Source organism: Plecotus auritus (genome assembly GCF_963455305.1).
Source record: "Plecotus auritus genome assembly, chromosome: 1".
Taxonomy (NCBI): Eukaryota; Metazoa; Chordata; class Mammalia; order Chiroptera; family Vespertilionidae; genus Plecotus; species Plecotus auritus.
Window position 1 is genome coordinate 245,284,116 of NC_137770.1, and position 13,661 is coordinate 245,297,776.

Sequence of the window (13,661 nt, forward strand, 5' to 3'; positions counted from 1 at the left end):
CCTCCGTGGCCTTCCCTGAGCCCCTCACCCCAGGCCTTCCCTGAGCCCCTCACCTCAGGGTTCCCACCTGTAGAATGGGAGTGCGTGGCCGGTGTGAGTGAGGAGGGACAGTGACCTGGCAGGAGCTGGCTCATGTCAGCTCCCACCCTCAGGTGCCTCTGGCCTGCTCCTGGCTTCCCTGGGTGCTTCCGGGAGAATTCTCCTCCACACGGGGACTCCCCGCAGCGCCCCGGAGCGAGTCAGCCCCGTCCTGGTGGAGGGATGGAGAGGGAGGCCCGCTGATCCTCTCGCTTTGCGTTCAGGAAGCCGAGCAGAGCTTCATCACCGAGCTGGCGGCCTTGGCCCGGGTGCCTCTTGCCGAAAGCAAACCGTCTTCGAGTAAGCGGGGACTGCCAGGTAGGTCGTGGGAGGAGGCTGGGACTGTGGCAGGGGTGGGCAAACTTTTTGACTCGAGGGCCACAATGGGTTCTTAAACTGGACCGGAGGGCCGGAACAAAAGCATGGATGGAGTGTTTGTGTGAACTAATATAAATTCAAAGTAAAGGAGCGGAGGGGAGAGCAAGAGAACCGGATAGAACAGCTGAACGGGTCGGATCCGGCCCGCGGGCCGTAGTTTGCCCACGGCTGTTATGAGCTCCAGTCTCATGTCTCCCACTGCCTGGCTGTGTGTCCTTGGGAACCGTACTCACCTCTCTGGGCCTTCATGTTGTATCTGTAAATGAGCAGCCTCAGTTAAGACACCCTGGGGCCCCCTTACTCTCCATGTACCAGCGATTCCCCTTCCTGGGCCTGCTGCTCACCGGCTGCGTCTGGTCTCTGACTCTGTTTCCCCATCTGTAAAATGGGGATGATTACCTCCTCCCCCTGCTGCAGACAACTCAGTGAGGTCACCGGGCGTGGCAGCCTGCTGACCACTGGAGAGTGCGGGGAGGGTGTGTGAAGAGACACAGGCTTCTTAAATGCAGTGTGGGTCCTGGGCTTTGTTCTCGGGTGCCTGCTGCTTCGGGGCCTTCCCATCAACCGGCGGGAAACCGAGGGAGCCTGGCGGCCCCGAGTTCGCATCCCGACTCCGCCACACGGGCTGTGCGGCTTGGGAGGGCACCTAGCCCGTTTCCCGACACGTTAAGTGGGTGTGAGAGCCGTGAGTACCGAGCGCATCCCAGGCCCCGAGAGACTCAGATCAGGCTGGAGTGAGGCCGAGAAGCTGCGCTGGCCCGGGTCACAGTCACAGCCACGCCCGGGTCACAGCCACGCCCGGGTCACAGCCACGCCCGGGTCACAGCACGCCCGGGTCACAGCCAAGCCCGGGTCACAGCCAAGCCCGGGTCACAGCACGCCCGGGTCACAGCCACGCCCGGGTCACAGCCACGCCCGGGTCACAGCCACGCCCGGGTCACAGCACGCCCGGGTCACAGCACGCCCGGGTCACAGCACGCCCGGGTCACAGCCAAGCCCGGGTCACAGCACGCCCGGGTCACAGCACGCCCGGGTCACAGCCACGCCCGGGTCACAGCCACGCCCGGGTCACAGCACGCCCGGGTCACAGCACGCCCGGGTCACAGCCAAGCCCGGGTCACAGCACGCCCGGGTCACAGCCACGCCCGGGTCACAGCCACGCCCGGGTCACAGCACGCCCGGGTCACAGCCAAGCCTGGGTCACAGCACGCCCGGGTCACAGCCAAGCCCGGGTCACAGCACGCCCGGGTCACAGCACGCCCGGGTCACAGCCAAGCCTGGGTCACAGCACGCCCGGGTCACAGCCAAGCCCGGGTCACAGCACGCCCGGGTCACAGCACGCCCGGGTCACAGCCAAGCCTGGGTCACAGCACGCCCGGGTCACAGCCACGCCCGGGTCACAGCACGCCCGGGTCACAGCCACGCCCGGGTCACAGTCACGCCCGGGTCACAGTCACAGCCACGCCCGGGTTACAGCCATGCCCGGGTCACAGCACGCCCGGGTCACAGCCACGCCCGGGTCACAGTCACAGCCACGCCCGGGTTACAGCCACGCCCAGGTCACAGCCACGCCCGGGTCACAGCACGCCCGGGTCACAGCCAAGCCTGGGTCACAGCACGCCTGGGTCACAGCCACGCCCGGGTCACAGCACGCCCGGGTCACAGCCACGCCCGGGTCACAGCACGCCCGGGTCACAGCATGCCCGGGTCACAGCCACGCCCGGGTCACAGCACGCCCGGGTCACAGCCACGCCTGCGTCACAGCCAAGCCTGGGTCCTGTGTCTTCACAGAAAAGCCCCTGAGGACCAAACGGAAGAAGCCTGCGCTCCGGGACCGAGGGGACCCGGGGGGGCCCAGCAACGACGAGCCTGCCTCTGGGGAGCACCCCTCAGGATCGCTCAGGTACACAGGGGTCCCCGGCTTAGTGCCCCGGATGCTCGTGGACCACCTACTGTGTGCGTCTGCCCGGCCAGAGGCGGCGTCAGGCACCAGCTCTGAGGCGGCCTTTCTCCCATGCTTTACGCAGCCAAAGGCCCAGCCAGCAGGAAAGCGACGCTGGTGCCGGGGAGGACCCCGGGAAGCTGCTGAAGAGGAGGAGCAACTTGTAGTTTAAGGCCTGTCCTTGGGGCGGAACCCGAAGGTCCGAGTGCCTGCCCCGCCCCCTGCCTTGTGAGACTGAGGAGGGACCCGCCCACCTGGGGGGGGGGGGTCTCCCCTGTGCTCACAGGCCTGGTGTGGGGGGTGGAGATGGATGCTAATGGGCCTGACGGAGCATAATGAGCGTTTGGACCCTGCTGCCCGGACCATTAGACGCCCAGGGCTGGACGCCGCCTGCACGCGTTGTCTCTGTGGCTCCGTCCTCGGCTCTGTGCCTCCCACCCTGTGCCCTGCTGCCTGGCACCCGCCTTCCCCGCCGGAGGCTCCCATTCACGCCCTGGCCCACTCTCGCTTCAGAGGCTCCGTGGGAGGGCAGGGTGTGGCTGCTGTTTTCCGGGTGGGGGCTCGCTCTTCCACGTCCATCCTGGTCTCTGTCCCGGGAACCGTGGCCGCCGGCTGCCACGGGGATCTCACCTGGACCCATTCCCGTCCTGGCTCAGCCAGCAGCGAAGGCCTGGTCACTGAGGGTGAGTCTCAGGGTCCCCGGACCCTGACACAGGTGCAGACTGCACCCCCTCCCAAGAGTGTCCTGGGGTCACCACTTCCCCAGTGGGCGGTGAGAATGCCCGAGGCTTCCACACCGGCTCACATCCACCCCTGCCAGGTGAGGTCTTCCCACGAGAAAGAAAACGGCTCTTCTCAGCCAAATCCTGGATTTCGACCTCGGCACGTGGTTGTGTTGGGTGAGACCATTCTTTGGGGGGCCGTCCTGGGCGTTACGGGGGGTTTAGCAGCACCTGGCCTCTCCCCACCAGGTGCCAGCAGCATTCCCTGTGTGACACCCAAAAACGTCTGCAGACCCTTCCAGATGCCCCCTGGGGTCACCCCCATGACCTGAGGCCATCCCCAGTGGAGAGTTCAGTGCTGCCACGAGTCCCCAGAATAAGGAGGGCTCTGGGTTCTGGGCGCCACGGTCTCGGGGATTTTCTGGACGATTTATGACCTGAGTGTTTATTTCTTAAAACCTGAGCTAGACTGTCTCAGGCAGGAGAGTGGCTCCTTAAAGAAGTGACCCACACTAATGAAGGGGTTTAACCATCCTCAGCGCACCCGCCAGTCCCAACTGGTCAGCAGACGGGATTCCCAAAGTAGGCCAAGAGCCCCCTCTTGTGGCAAGAGAGTGTTTCCTCCTTCGGCAGCGTCTGGAACAGCTCCTTGGAGCAGCACTTTGAGAACCTGGCCTGCAGGGAAATCATTTCTGTTTTCGTCCCGCGGGTCCGCACAGAGGCCTTCGGGCAGCTGGCTCCCAGCTAGGGCGTCTGATTGGGTGACGGGGTCATGGGCAAGGCTGCGTGCTGGCTGCCTCACCGCCACCCTCCTGCACCGATAATCGGTTCACATCGCGCAGCTTCCTTAGCCCAGGGGATGTCACAGGTCGCTGGCTGTGGGACCTTCCCCCACCTGTCCCCCAGCTGCGGCTCGGCAGCTCGGGGCACAGAGCTCCGAGAAAGCGTCAAAGACGACACCCCAGGCAGGCCAGGGGCCGTTCCTTTTATTTTTCACAAGCGTTGAATTCAGAAATAAGAGCCACGATAAGTCGGTTATTAAGTAAAAATGGGGGTGGTTACAAAGGAAAACTCTGTACAAAACGTTAAAAATCTGGCTGCCCCGTCAGCCTTCTCAGAGGGACGAGGACACGGGCAGTCGGCAGCAGCACCCCCCCACGGCGTCAGCCCCACACGGGGACGAGAGACCCCTTTCCGAGAGGGAATCGGGTGCGGCCCGACGCCCGGAGCTGGCTGGGAGGACAGACACACAGACCGAAAGGCGTCAGGGCCAGGGGCGCCCGCCACCGAGGCCGGGACACGGGACGTGGCTGACAGACCTTGCTCCGAGCTCCCTGCCTTCCGAGAGCTCACAGGTCCCGGCGAGGGCGGAGGGGGGTGGGCTTCTCTCCCGGGCCCACTGAGGCGGGGGCGATGAGTAAACATCTTCGCATGGAGTTCGGGACTCCGAAGGCCCGGTTGGTCCTCGTGTGCCATCAGACGCTCGCACAGACTTGCATACGTAACTTAGCAACATGCATCAACTACCCTAGAACAGCTACGAGGGTGCAAGGGAACCACTCGGGGACCGTGAGCCGGGACAGAGGTGGGAGGGGCGGTACAGACGGCATGGACACACACCTGCGGGGCAAGGGACTTCCAAGCAAACAGACCACACTAGTACCACGTCTTCCTAACGCAAAAGGAAAGAGCATCATCCGATGTGTCCCCGTCAGCACAAATGAAACTATGGGCTTGGAAAACACCGACAGGGGAAGGAATGGACAGTGTTTTCCCAGAATCCTCCACTCTAGCGCATCCGCTCCTCTGTGGTCAACCAAGGCTGGTGATGTTGCAGCGGCCACCAGGGGGCGCCACGATGCGGTGGCCCGTGCGCCTGGGGTTGTGGTCATCTGTCTGGGCACCTGAAAGAGACCTCCAATCACTCTGTCACCAGCGCCACTCGCTGCTCCCGAGGGCCAGCCCCATGTCCCCTCCCCATCGTGTGCGGGAGGCCGTGAGGCTGTTTCATAGGAGCGCGCCCCGGCAACCGGTGGGGGTGGCGCCGTGCTGCGGCCCTTACCGGACAGGCTGAAGTTGGACTGGTGCAGGTTCCTGAAGGGCGGAGGCTGGTGTTTGGAAGGCGAGGATTTGGCAGAAGGAGCAGGAGTTGCATATTTGGGTGTAGCTGGCACCTCGTACACGGGACCGTCATACATGCCCCTGGGAACCCCTTGCAATCCGGAGACCTAAACAGGGAGGGGGAGCGCGACGGATGGGCAAGGTGCACGCACACCTTTCTGTTCAGAAGCCTGCGGGCGCGAGTGACCTGAGGTCACCTCGGGACATGCACACACGCACATACATGCGCACACACATGCTTCAAGGCACCTGCTCATTCCACACACACACATGTGCACACCCCTCTACCGTCGGTGAAGCCCGGGACCTCCTGGTCTGGTGGTGACTGCAGCCTGAGACACAGGCAGGACAGTGCCACAGCTCCACTGACACGAGCTCGGGGAGGCCCACGGCTCTGACGCCGCACACGGGCACCTGGGCACGCACCTTGCTCCTGATCCTGACGCGCTGGTAGAGGTACTCGGGGAAAGGCTTCCGCGGGATGAAGCGGCCCATCCCCTTGCTGACGCTGATGGTGCCGTCCTCAAAGACGATCTTGCCCTGGCTGATGACCACCAGCGGGGAGCCGTGGCACTCCGTGCCCTCAAAGATGTTGTACTCCACAGCCTGCCGGCGAGAACCACGGCTGTGCCCTCACGGCTTCCGGCACGGCCACGTGGTCCCCGACAGTGACACCACGCCCCCTCAGGTCACAGGCACTTCCCAGGGTTCTTCTGGAGACACCTTTTTCAAGGCTGTGTAATATTCCACAGTGTGCTCTTCCATTTGCGTGACCAGCCCCTCGCTATTGGGCATTTGGGTTGAGGTTGGTTTTTTATGGTCAAACTAATGTGGTCTGAGGCGTCACGGATGTGAAGGGGCCCCTGGGGTTAGGCACGTGGCTGTGCTGACTAGAATAGACATGTCTGGGTCTTTTAAAAAATATTCTTTCTTGCCTGGCCAGCGTGTCACAGGGGCTGAGCATCGACCTATGAACCAAGAGGTCATGGTTGGATTCCCGGTCAGGGCACATGCCCGGGTTGCAGGCTCGATCCCTAGGGTGGGGCGTGCAGGAGGCAGCAGATCCATGATTCTCTCTCATCATGGATGTTTCTCTCTCCCGCTCTCCCTTCCTCTCTGAAACCAATCATGAATAAATGAATGACTATTCTTTCTTTAGGAGAGAGTGTTTTCTAAAATTAAATTACTGGGTCAAGGGACATGAGTACTGGTCGCCTATTGCCAAGTTACATTCTGAAGCATCAGTTTCAATTCCCGACAAAACGCTGAGCTTGCCCACCTCCCACCGCCTGACCACACCTGTGTCCCAGGAGCCTACCCCACGTCTGAGCCCAGTGCAGGCGAAAAACCGCATCTGAGCCTGGCCTGACACTCAGCGGGGAGCGTCAACCCAGGAACCAGGAGGTCCCGGTTCGATTCCCGGTCAGGGCACATGCCTGGGTTGCGGGCTCAATCCCCAGGGTGGGGCGTGCCCGAGGCAGCCGATCCATGATTCTCTCTCATCATGGATGTTTCTGTCTCTCTCCCTCTCCTCTCCTCTCTGAAGTCAATAAAAACATTTTCTTAAAGTGAACTAGACAACATATTTTAAAGAGAAAAAGGAAAACAGCATCTGACTGTCATGATTTGCCCCCTGGTTAATGACAAGGGAGACCGGGTCTGCTCTCAAGTGAACACACAGCGTTCGTGCATTTCTTCTGTGTCCCGGTTTTGCGTTTCTGCCCACCCTTCTGTTTACTCGGTTCTCAGATAAATGCCCTTAGGTCTGCTGGATGCATGAAGAGGTCAGGGACACGTAGGGCACAAAGCACAGAGGTCACCGCCCGCCACGGGCGTGGGCCCTGGGACCCGGGAGCGGCCCGGGGCGGTGCGCAAACGGGCGGCTCCAGGCCCAGGCCTCTCCGCTGCTGACTGTCAGCAGTGGACACGCAATGGAGCAGGAGGTTTCTAAGCCAGATCTACCGCTCTCCAGCTCCACAACTGGAGGAAGATTCTCGGACCTTATACTCACCGTCCTGACCTCTGCGCAAGAACCAGAGATGGGGTGGGGGGGGGGGGGGGAGGCGGGAAGGAACAGACGGCCGTGCTCCTAACAGCGTGAGCCCAGCTGCCCAGACCCTGCCCCTCCAGAAGGAGAACGTGAGCGGCTGAGTCAGGCAGACAAGCAGATCACTCCCTGGCGGCAGCCTCGCATGTCATTTCTACCCAGAGGTCCCTCACATGACCGCGGAGCACAACTCGCTGGCCCGGCCAGGAGCGTCCGGGGAACCAGGACTCACCGACTTGTGGCTCTTGGCCGTGATGGTCTTCACCCTGTCGGGGTCCCAGATGACCACGTCGGCGTCCGAGCCCACGGCGATCCGCCCTTTCCTGGGGTACAGGTTGAAGATCTTGGCCGCGTTGGTGCTGGTGACAGCCACAAACTGGTTTTCGTCCATTTTGCCTGTGGCCTGAAGGTGAGACCGGTCCATGAGAAGACCGTCCCGTAAGAGGGCCGGAGACAGCAGGCGGCACAGACCTAGCCCGGGGGCGGGGTCCCTGCAAGGAGCCTGGAACATTCTCCTCTCCTGGCTGAGAGGGCCCCAGGGCCGCGCACCCGCGGAGGGAAATGAACTGACCACCCACAGACACCTGCGCCTGCGTCAGAGCCTCACGGCGTCCCTCCATCCCTGGGCCGGGGTAACAGGAAGTAACAGCCTTTGGCTTCAGGTCAGTGACGTCACCTTTTTTTTTTTTTTTAAATATATTCTATTGATTTTTCAGAGAGGGAGAAGGGTAGAGTTAGAAACATCAATGAGAGAGAAACATCGATCAGCTGCCTCCTGCACACCCCCTACTGGGGATGTGCCCGCAACCAAGGTACATGCCCTTGACCGGAATCGAACCTGGGACCCTTCAGTCCGCAGACTGGTGCTCTATCCACTGAGCCACACCGGTCAGGGCTGTGACGTCACCTTTAAAGGAGCTAAAATGTGGTTACAAACAAAACGAGACGGCCCGGCCGGTGTGGCTCAGTGGTTGAGCATCAACCTAGGAACCAGGAGGTCACTGGTTCGACCCCTGGTCAGGGCACATGCCCGGGTTGCAGGCTCGATCCCCACTGCGGGGACGTGCAGGAGGCAGCCGATCAGGGATTCTCTGTCACCGATGTTTCTATTGCTTTCTTCCTCTCCCTTAAGAAACACGTTTGTCGGAGAAGGACAGCTGCCAATGTGGGGGCCACCGGCCGGGGCCATTTCCTTCGCTCGGCCCGGCCCCCACGTCACCGAGGACGGCACGCTGAGGACCATGGCACACTGGCTTTGGACGGGCCAGGTGGGGCGCGCTTCTGGGATGTTCCTGGGGGCGGGAGGGGGGCCGCCTTACCACCGCCTTGTCCCAGACGATGGACATCCGCTCCTCGATGCCGTTGACGCCCTCGGGGATGAGGGTGAAGTTGTCCTTGCCCACGGCCTTCTGGGCTGTGCTGTAGGGACAGTGGCCACTGCCCGTGACCTGCAGGTCTCCGCTGGGAGGAACGAAAGCGGGTGGGGCTCAGAGCCGCGTTCAGTGGAAGGGCAAATCCCTGCTTCACCCAACACAGGCTTGACCTTGCCGCCACCCCAGGGAGATGCTGGGGGAGGGCTTGGTGCGCATCACGGGCACGTGAGGGACGTGACAAGGCCCCGGGTGTCTCGCTGAAGACCGGGAGGAGCCATGGACACGGGAGAAGTCCTAGGTTAGTGTGGGCTCCGGGGTGGTCTGGGTACGGAGGGCTCCCTGCCCCTCCTCTTCCTCACCTGAGAGGGGTCGGCCGGGGGGGGCCAGGCTCTCCTGCCCTAAAACGCTCTGGTCCCAGGACAGCTGGGCCGAGAGGGGAGGGCGGCGGGGTGAGTCGGGGAGTGAGGGCCGGATGGCGTTCTGCCTGCGGGACGTCTCGGGGACTCGTGCTTCTCACTCTGAGAGGAGGGAACGGCAGGTCCCCGAGGGGGGAGGGGCTTGGTCTGATTCAGGTTTTAAAATGTCTGGGCACCTGCTGGGAGTGACTGACACAGGGGCGCGGAGTGGGGTATGGGCGTGGGGAGGCCGGTTGGGAGGGAGAGACAGGCCGCGTGAGCCCAGATGGCCACGCCACGGGTGGGAAGAGGCCAGATCCCAGGCCCTCGGTCCGTGTCCCGCCGCCCTGACATGGGGCGGCGGCTCTGGGGGGAGGTCGGGAGTGCATTTTGAACTTGGACGTGGAGCTGCCCACCAGGCATCGGGCGGCAGGACCTGCTGGCTGTGCAAGCCCAGGTTTCACAGCTTTGGGGAAAACGGACCTCCATGGCGGGCACACACCCTCAACCCCTGCGCTTCCTTCTGACCACAAGCCCCATCTCCTCCTCACCCATCCTGCACGCTGCTCCCCACCCCAGCGTCAGGCCCGCTGCCACCTCCTCTCGGAAGCCTCTGCAAGCCTCCTGGCTCAGCACCCGCACGCTCAGCACCCGCACGCTCAGCACCCGCACGCTCAGCACCCGCACGCTCAGACCCGCACGCTCAGCCCCGCACGCTCAGCACCTGCACACTCAGCACCCGCACGTTCAAACCCACACACTCAGCACCCGCACACTCAGCACCCGCACGCTCAGCACCCGCACGCTCAGCACCCGCACGCTCAGCACCCGCACGCTCAGCACCCGCTCGCTCAGACCCGCACCATCAGCACCCGCACGCTCAGCACCCGCACGCTCAGCACCCGCACGCTCAGCACCTGCACGCTCAGCACCCGCACGTTCAAACCCACACACTCAGCACCCGCACGCTCAGCACCCGCACACTCAGCCCCGCACGCTCAGCACCCGCACGCTTAGCACCCGCACGCTCAGCACCCGCACGCTCAGACCCACACGCTCAGACCCGCACGCTCAGACCCGCACGCTCAGACCCGCACGATCAGCACCCGCTCGCTCAGACCCGCACGATCAGCACCCGCTCGCTCAGACCCGCACGCTCAGCCCCGCACGCTCAGCACCAGCACGCTCAGCACCAGCACGCTCAGCACCCGCACGCTCAGCCCCGCACGCTCAGCACCAGCACGCTCAGCACCCGCACGCTCAATAACCGCACGCTCAGACCCGCACGCTCAGCACCCGCACGCTCAGACCCGCACACTCAGACCCGCACGATCAGCACCCGCACGCTCAGCACCTGCACGCTCAGCACCCGCACGTTCAAACCCACACACTCAGCACCCGCACGCTCAGCACCCGCACACTCAGCCCCGCACGCTCAGCACCCGCACGCTTAGCACCCGCACGCTCAGCACCCGCACGCTCAGACCCGCACGCTCAGACCCGCACGATCAGCACCCGCTCGCTCAGACCCGCACGCTCAGCCCCGCACGCTCAGCACCAGCATGCTCAGCACCCGCACGCTCAATAACCGCACGCTCAGACCCGCACGCTCAGCACCCGCACGCTCAGACCCACACGCTCAGCCCCGCATGCTCAGCACCCGCATGCTCAGACCCACACGCTCAGACCCGCACGCTCAGCACCCGCTCGCTCAGACCCGCACCATCAGCACCCGCACGCTCAGCACCCCTCCTCCTCTCGGCCAGAGTGGCCCCCGTGCCTGGCTAACAGCACGGACGGGGAAGTGGCTGTGCTCCTACTGTGTGCACGTTGCACGGCTCAGCCCAGTGGCCACGTAGGGAACCGGAAATGCCAGCTTTCCCCACCGTCTCCTGCCCAGCTCTGCGGAGGTACCACATTCTCCCCACTTCCCAATGAGTAAGCCGAGGCAGACACATCCCAGCTATGCGACGTGCGCACGGTGACACCGGCCATCAGTGGCCGAGGCAGGATTTGAACCTGGTCCCTCATTCCTAATCCTGGCTGCTCCCCAATATCCACAATGCGGGGGGGGGAGGGGGAACACACAGGAGGTGCTTAAACAGCCACTGCATGAGCAGGCGAGGCCGCTGTGCCGATGGGAGGGCTGTGGAGTGACGCAGACCCTGGCCCTGAGGGTGCGGGAATCCATCAGAGGTCTGTGCCGAGGCCTCCACGTCACCAGCCTGGCCCCCCCCTCCACCTGCTGCCCCCAAGCCCCCCGCTCTCGCTCTCACCAGGCCAGCAGGGAGGTCAGGTAGTCGGGCGTGGTGGGGTCCGGGCTCAGGGGCGGGGAGGTCACGAAGGCCGCCGCCTTGGCCCAGTTCTTGCTCCAGTAGTGGGTGCCGTCAGTGCCCAGGCTGGCAGCGATGGGCTCGCCGAACACGAGGGGGCCTGGGGGACACACGCAAGCACGCGCGGTTAAGAGCGAGTGGTCTCCCGTGGGGATGTGGTTGTCAAAAAGGAGAGGCGCTCAGGCTGGAGACAATAAACAGCAAAGGCTTCCCCCAGCGCCTGGCCCCGGGCTCGGTCCCCGCTGCCCGCCCGCGAGCTCCTGGGTGGCGGTGCTGCCAGGCCTCGGACAGGACTGCCCTCCTGGCACAGGCTGGTCCTCCGAGGCCGAGCCTGAGCGCTGCCCCGTTAGGGACCTGCCGGAAGCAGATGCTGGAGGAGGAGTCGAGGTCCAGTCACACCCGGGAGGTGCTTCCGGGACACGCTGGCCGGGGACTCAGGACAGGACGAACCGGGGCAAAGAAGCCACGAGAAGGTGAGTCGTCACTGAGTCATGGCTGTGGGCACCTGCGGCTCAGTGCTCGGGGTCCCCCCCAAAAACTGTGACCCGCCTCAGAGCCGTCCCAGCCCCGGGGCTGGAGGCGGGCTGTGCCTCCCACCCGCCGCTTCCCGAGTGCACCTCCCGAAGTTCCCCCGCCTTCCAGGGAGGGGCTGGAACAGTCTTCGCATGAGAGACAAACCCAACAGCAACTCTAGGATCACCCCAGTCCCCCTGAGGCTCAGACACCCTCACCCAAGGTCACACACGGCCCACGGCACCCAGAATCGCCTAAAACCTGCCACGCGTCTATGACCTGCCACCATCCCATCTCCCTTTCCCAATGTGCAGGGGCCCGGGGGGCCAGGCTCCTGGCGGGCAGTGAGTCAGTGACCTTGAACCTGCTGGCCACCCCCTTCCTTGGACAGAGCCGCCCGCGGAGGCCGCCGCCCGCGCACCTCTCTTCCTGGCCAGGGCGATGATGTCGGCCGCGCTCTTGCTCATCACCTTGGTGATGTACACGGGGCAGTTGATCCGGCCGGCGATGGTGATGGCCCGGAACACGGCCTCGGCCTCCAGCTGGGCGACAGCAAACCCAAGGTCACAGGAGGGAGGGGGCAAGGGCAGCCACCGCCCCCCAGAGTTCCCAGGGCTCTCCTCAATCAGAGCGTGGTCGGGGAAGCCGACAGCCTCCGAGGAGGAAAACGTGAAGATTTAAGGAAGGAAAGAGCCCGGGCCGGTGCGGCTCAGAGGGTCGGAGGGCCATCCCGTGCACGAAGGGCCGCGGGTTTGATTCCCGTCAGGGCACGGATCCAGGTTGTAGGCTTAAAACCCATCCGAGTGTGTAAGGGAGGCAACAGATGGATGCTGCTCCCTCTCTCTCTCCCTCCCTCCCTCCCTCTCTCTCTCTCTCCCTCCCACTCTCTCTAGAATCAATGAAAAGCATATCCTCAGGTGAGGATGAGAGAGAGAGAGAGAGAGAGGGAAAGAAAGAAAGAAAGAAAGAAAAAGAAAGAAAGAAGAAAGAAAGAAAGAAAGAAAGAAAGAAAGAAAGAAAGAAAGGAGGGAGGGAGGGAGGGAGGGAGGGAGGGAGGGAGGGAGGGAGGAAGGAGGAAGGAAGGAAGGAAGGAAGAGGGAGGAAGGAAGGAAAAGAAAGAAGGAAGGAAGGAAGGAAGGAAGGGAGGGAGGGAGGGAGGGAGGAAGGAAGGAAAAGAAAGAAGGAAGGAAGGAAGGAAGGAAGGAAGGAAGGAAGGAAGGAAGGAAGGAAGGAAGGACGAACATTAAGTCAAAATGCACTGGGGTGGAGGGCTGGAAGGCAGGATTGCGTTTCCATGCTGCATGTTCTGCTGGGAGGGATACGCTGGGCAGAGCAGGGCATCCAACGGCCATAAAACGGTCCGTCGTTTATAAAACGCCTGAGGCAGTGACCCCGGCGTCCACCACGCCCGCCGGCCTGCCTTCGCTGCCCAACCCTGCCCTTGCCAGGTGACTGCCTGCGGTGGCTCTGGTCTCTGCCCCTGAGCCCAGGGCTTCTTGAACACAAGGTCCGGCTATGTTTCGTACAGTTCTGTTTTCAGCTTCCAGTCTGTGATGCCCCAACGGGGTCCTGCTGCCCGTGGCTGGCACGCAGCCCTGGCGGCGACCACGTGACATGAAAGTGTGAACAGTGTCTGCGGTCTGTCCCACCTCACCAGGGCCCAGGGCGGGCATGGGCAGGGGCAGGGCTCCAGGGGGAGGAGCCTGTCTGTGGTGCTGTGGCCCAGGGGTCTGGCCCGGCCCGGGCCCAGAGCAGGAAT

At 63.3% G+C, this 13,661-nt stretch overlaps 2 protein-coding genes across 4 annotated transcripts in view; one reads left to right on the plus strand and one right to left on the minus strand.

The window, feature by feature from the left end:
• EVC (EvC ciliary complex subunit 1) overlaps positions 1–3,954 on the plus strand; it is a 53,515-nt gene extending 49,561 nt beyond the window's left edge. For both annotated transcript variants that reach the window (XM_080650563.1, XM_080650564.1), the window contains 3 exons: positions 303–396; positions 2,248–2,359; positions 2,484–3,954. In XM_080650563.1, coding sequence (XP_080506689.1) covers positions 303–396; positions 2,248–2,359; positions 2,484–2,565 — 288 coding nt within the window. In that variant the 3' untranslated portion in view covers positions 2,566–3,954. The remainder of the gene's footprint in view (positions 1–302; positions 397–2,247; positions 2,360–2,483) is intronic.
• A 137-nt stretch (positions 3,955–4,091) lies between these two features.
• Positions 4,092–13,661, minus strand: part of CRMP1 (collapsin response mediator protein 1) — a 52,542-nt gene continuing 42,972 nt past the window's right edge. For both annotated transcript variants that reach the window (XM_080650595.1, XM_080650596.1), the window contains exons 8-14: positions 12,324–12,444; positions 11,333–11,489; positions 8,608–8,749; positions 7,521–7,691; positions 5,668–5,847; positions 5,183–5,348; positions 4,092–5,024 (exon numbers count right to left, since the gene is read on the minus strand). In XM_080650595.1, the coding sequence (XP_080506721.1) occupies positions 4,933–5,024; positions 5,183–5,348; positions 5,668–5,847; positions 7,521–7,691; positions 8,608–8,749; positions 11,333–11,489; positions 12,324–12,444 (1,029 nt within the window). In that variant the 3' untranslated portion in view covers positions 4,092–4,932. The remainder of the gene's footprint in view (positions 5,025–5,182; positions 5,349–5,667; positions 5,848–7,520; positions 7,692–8,607; positions 8,750–11,332; positions 11,490–12,323; positions 12,445–13,661) is intronic.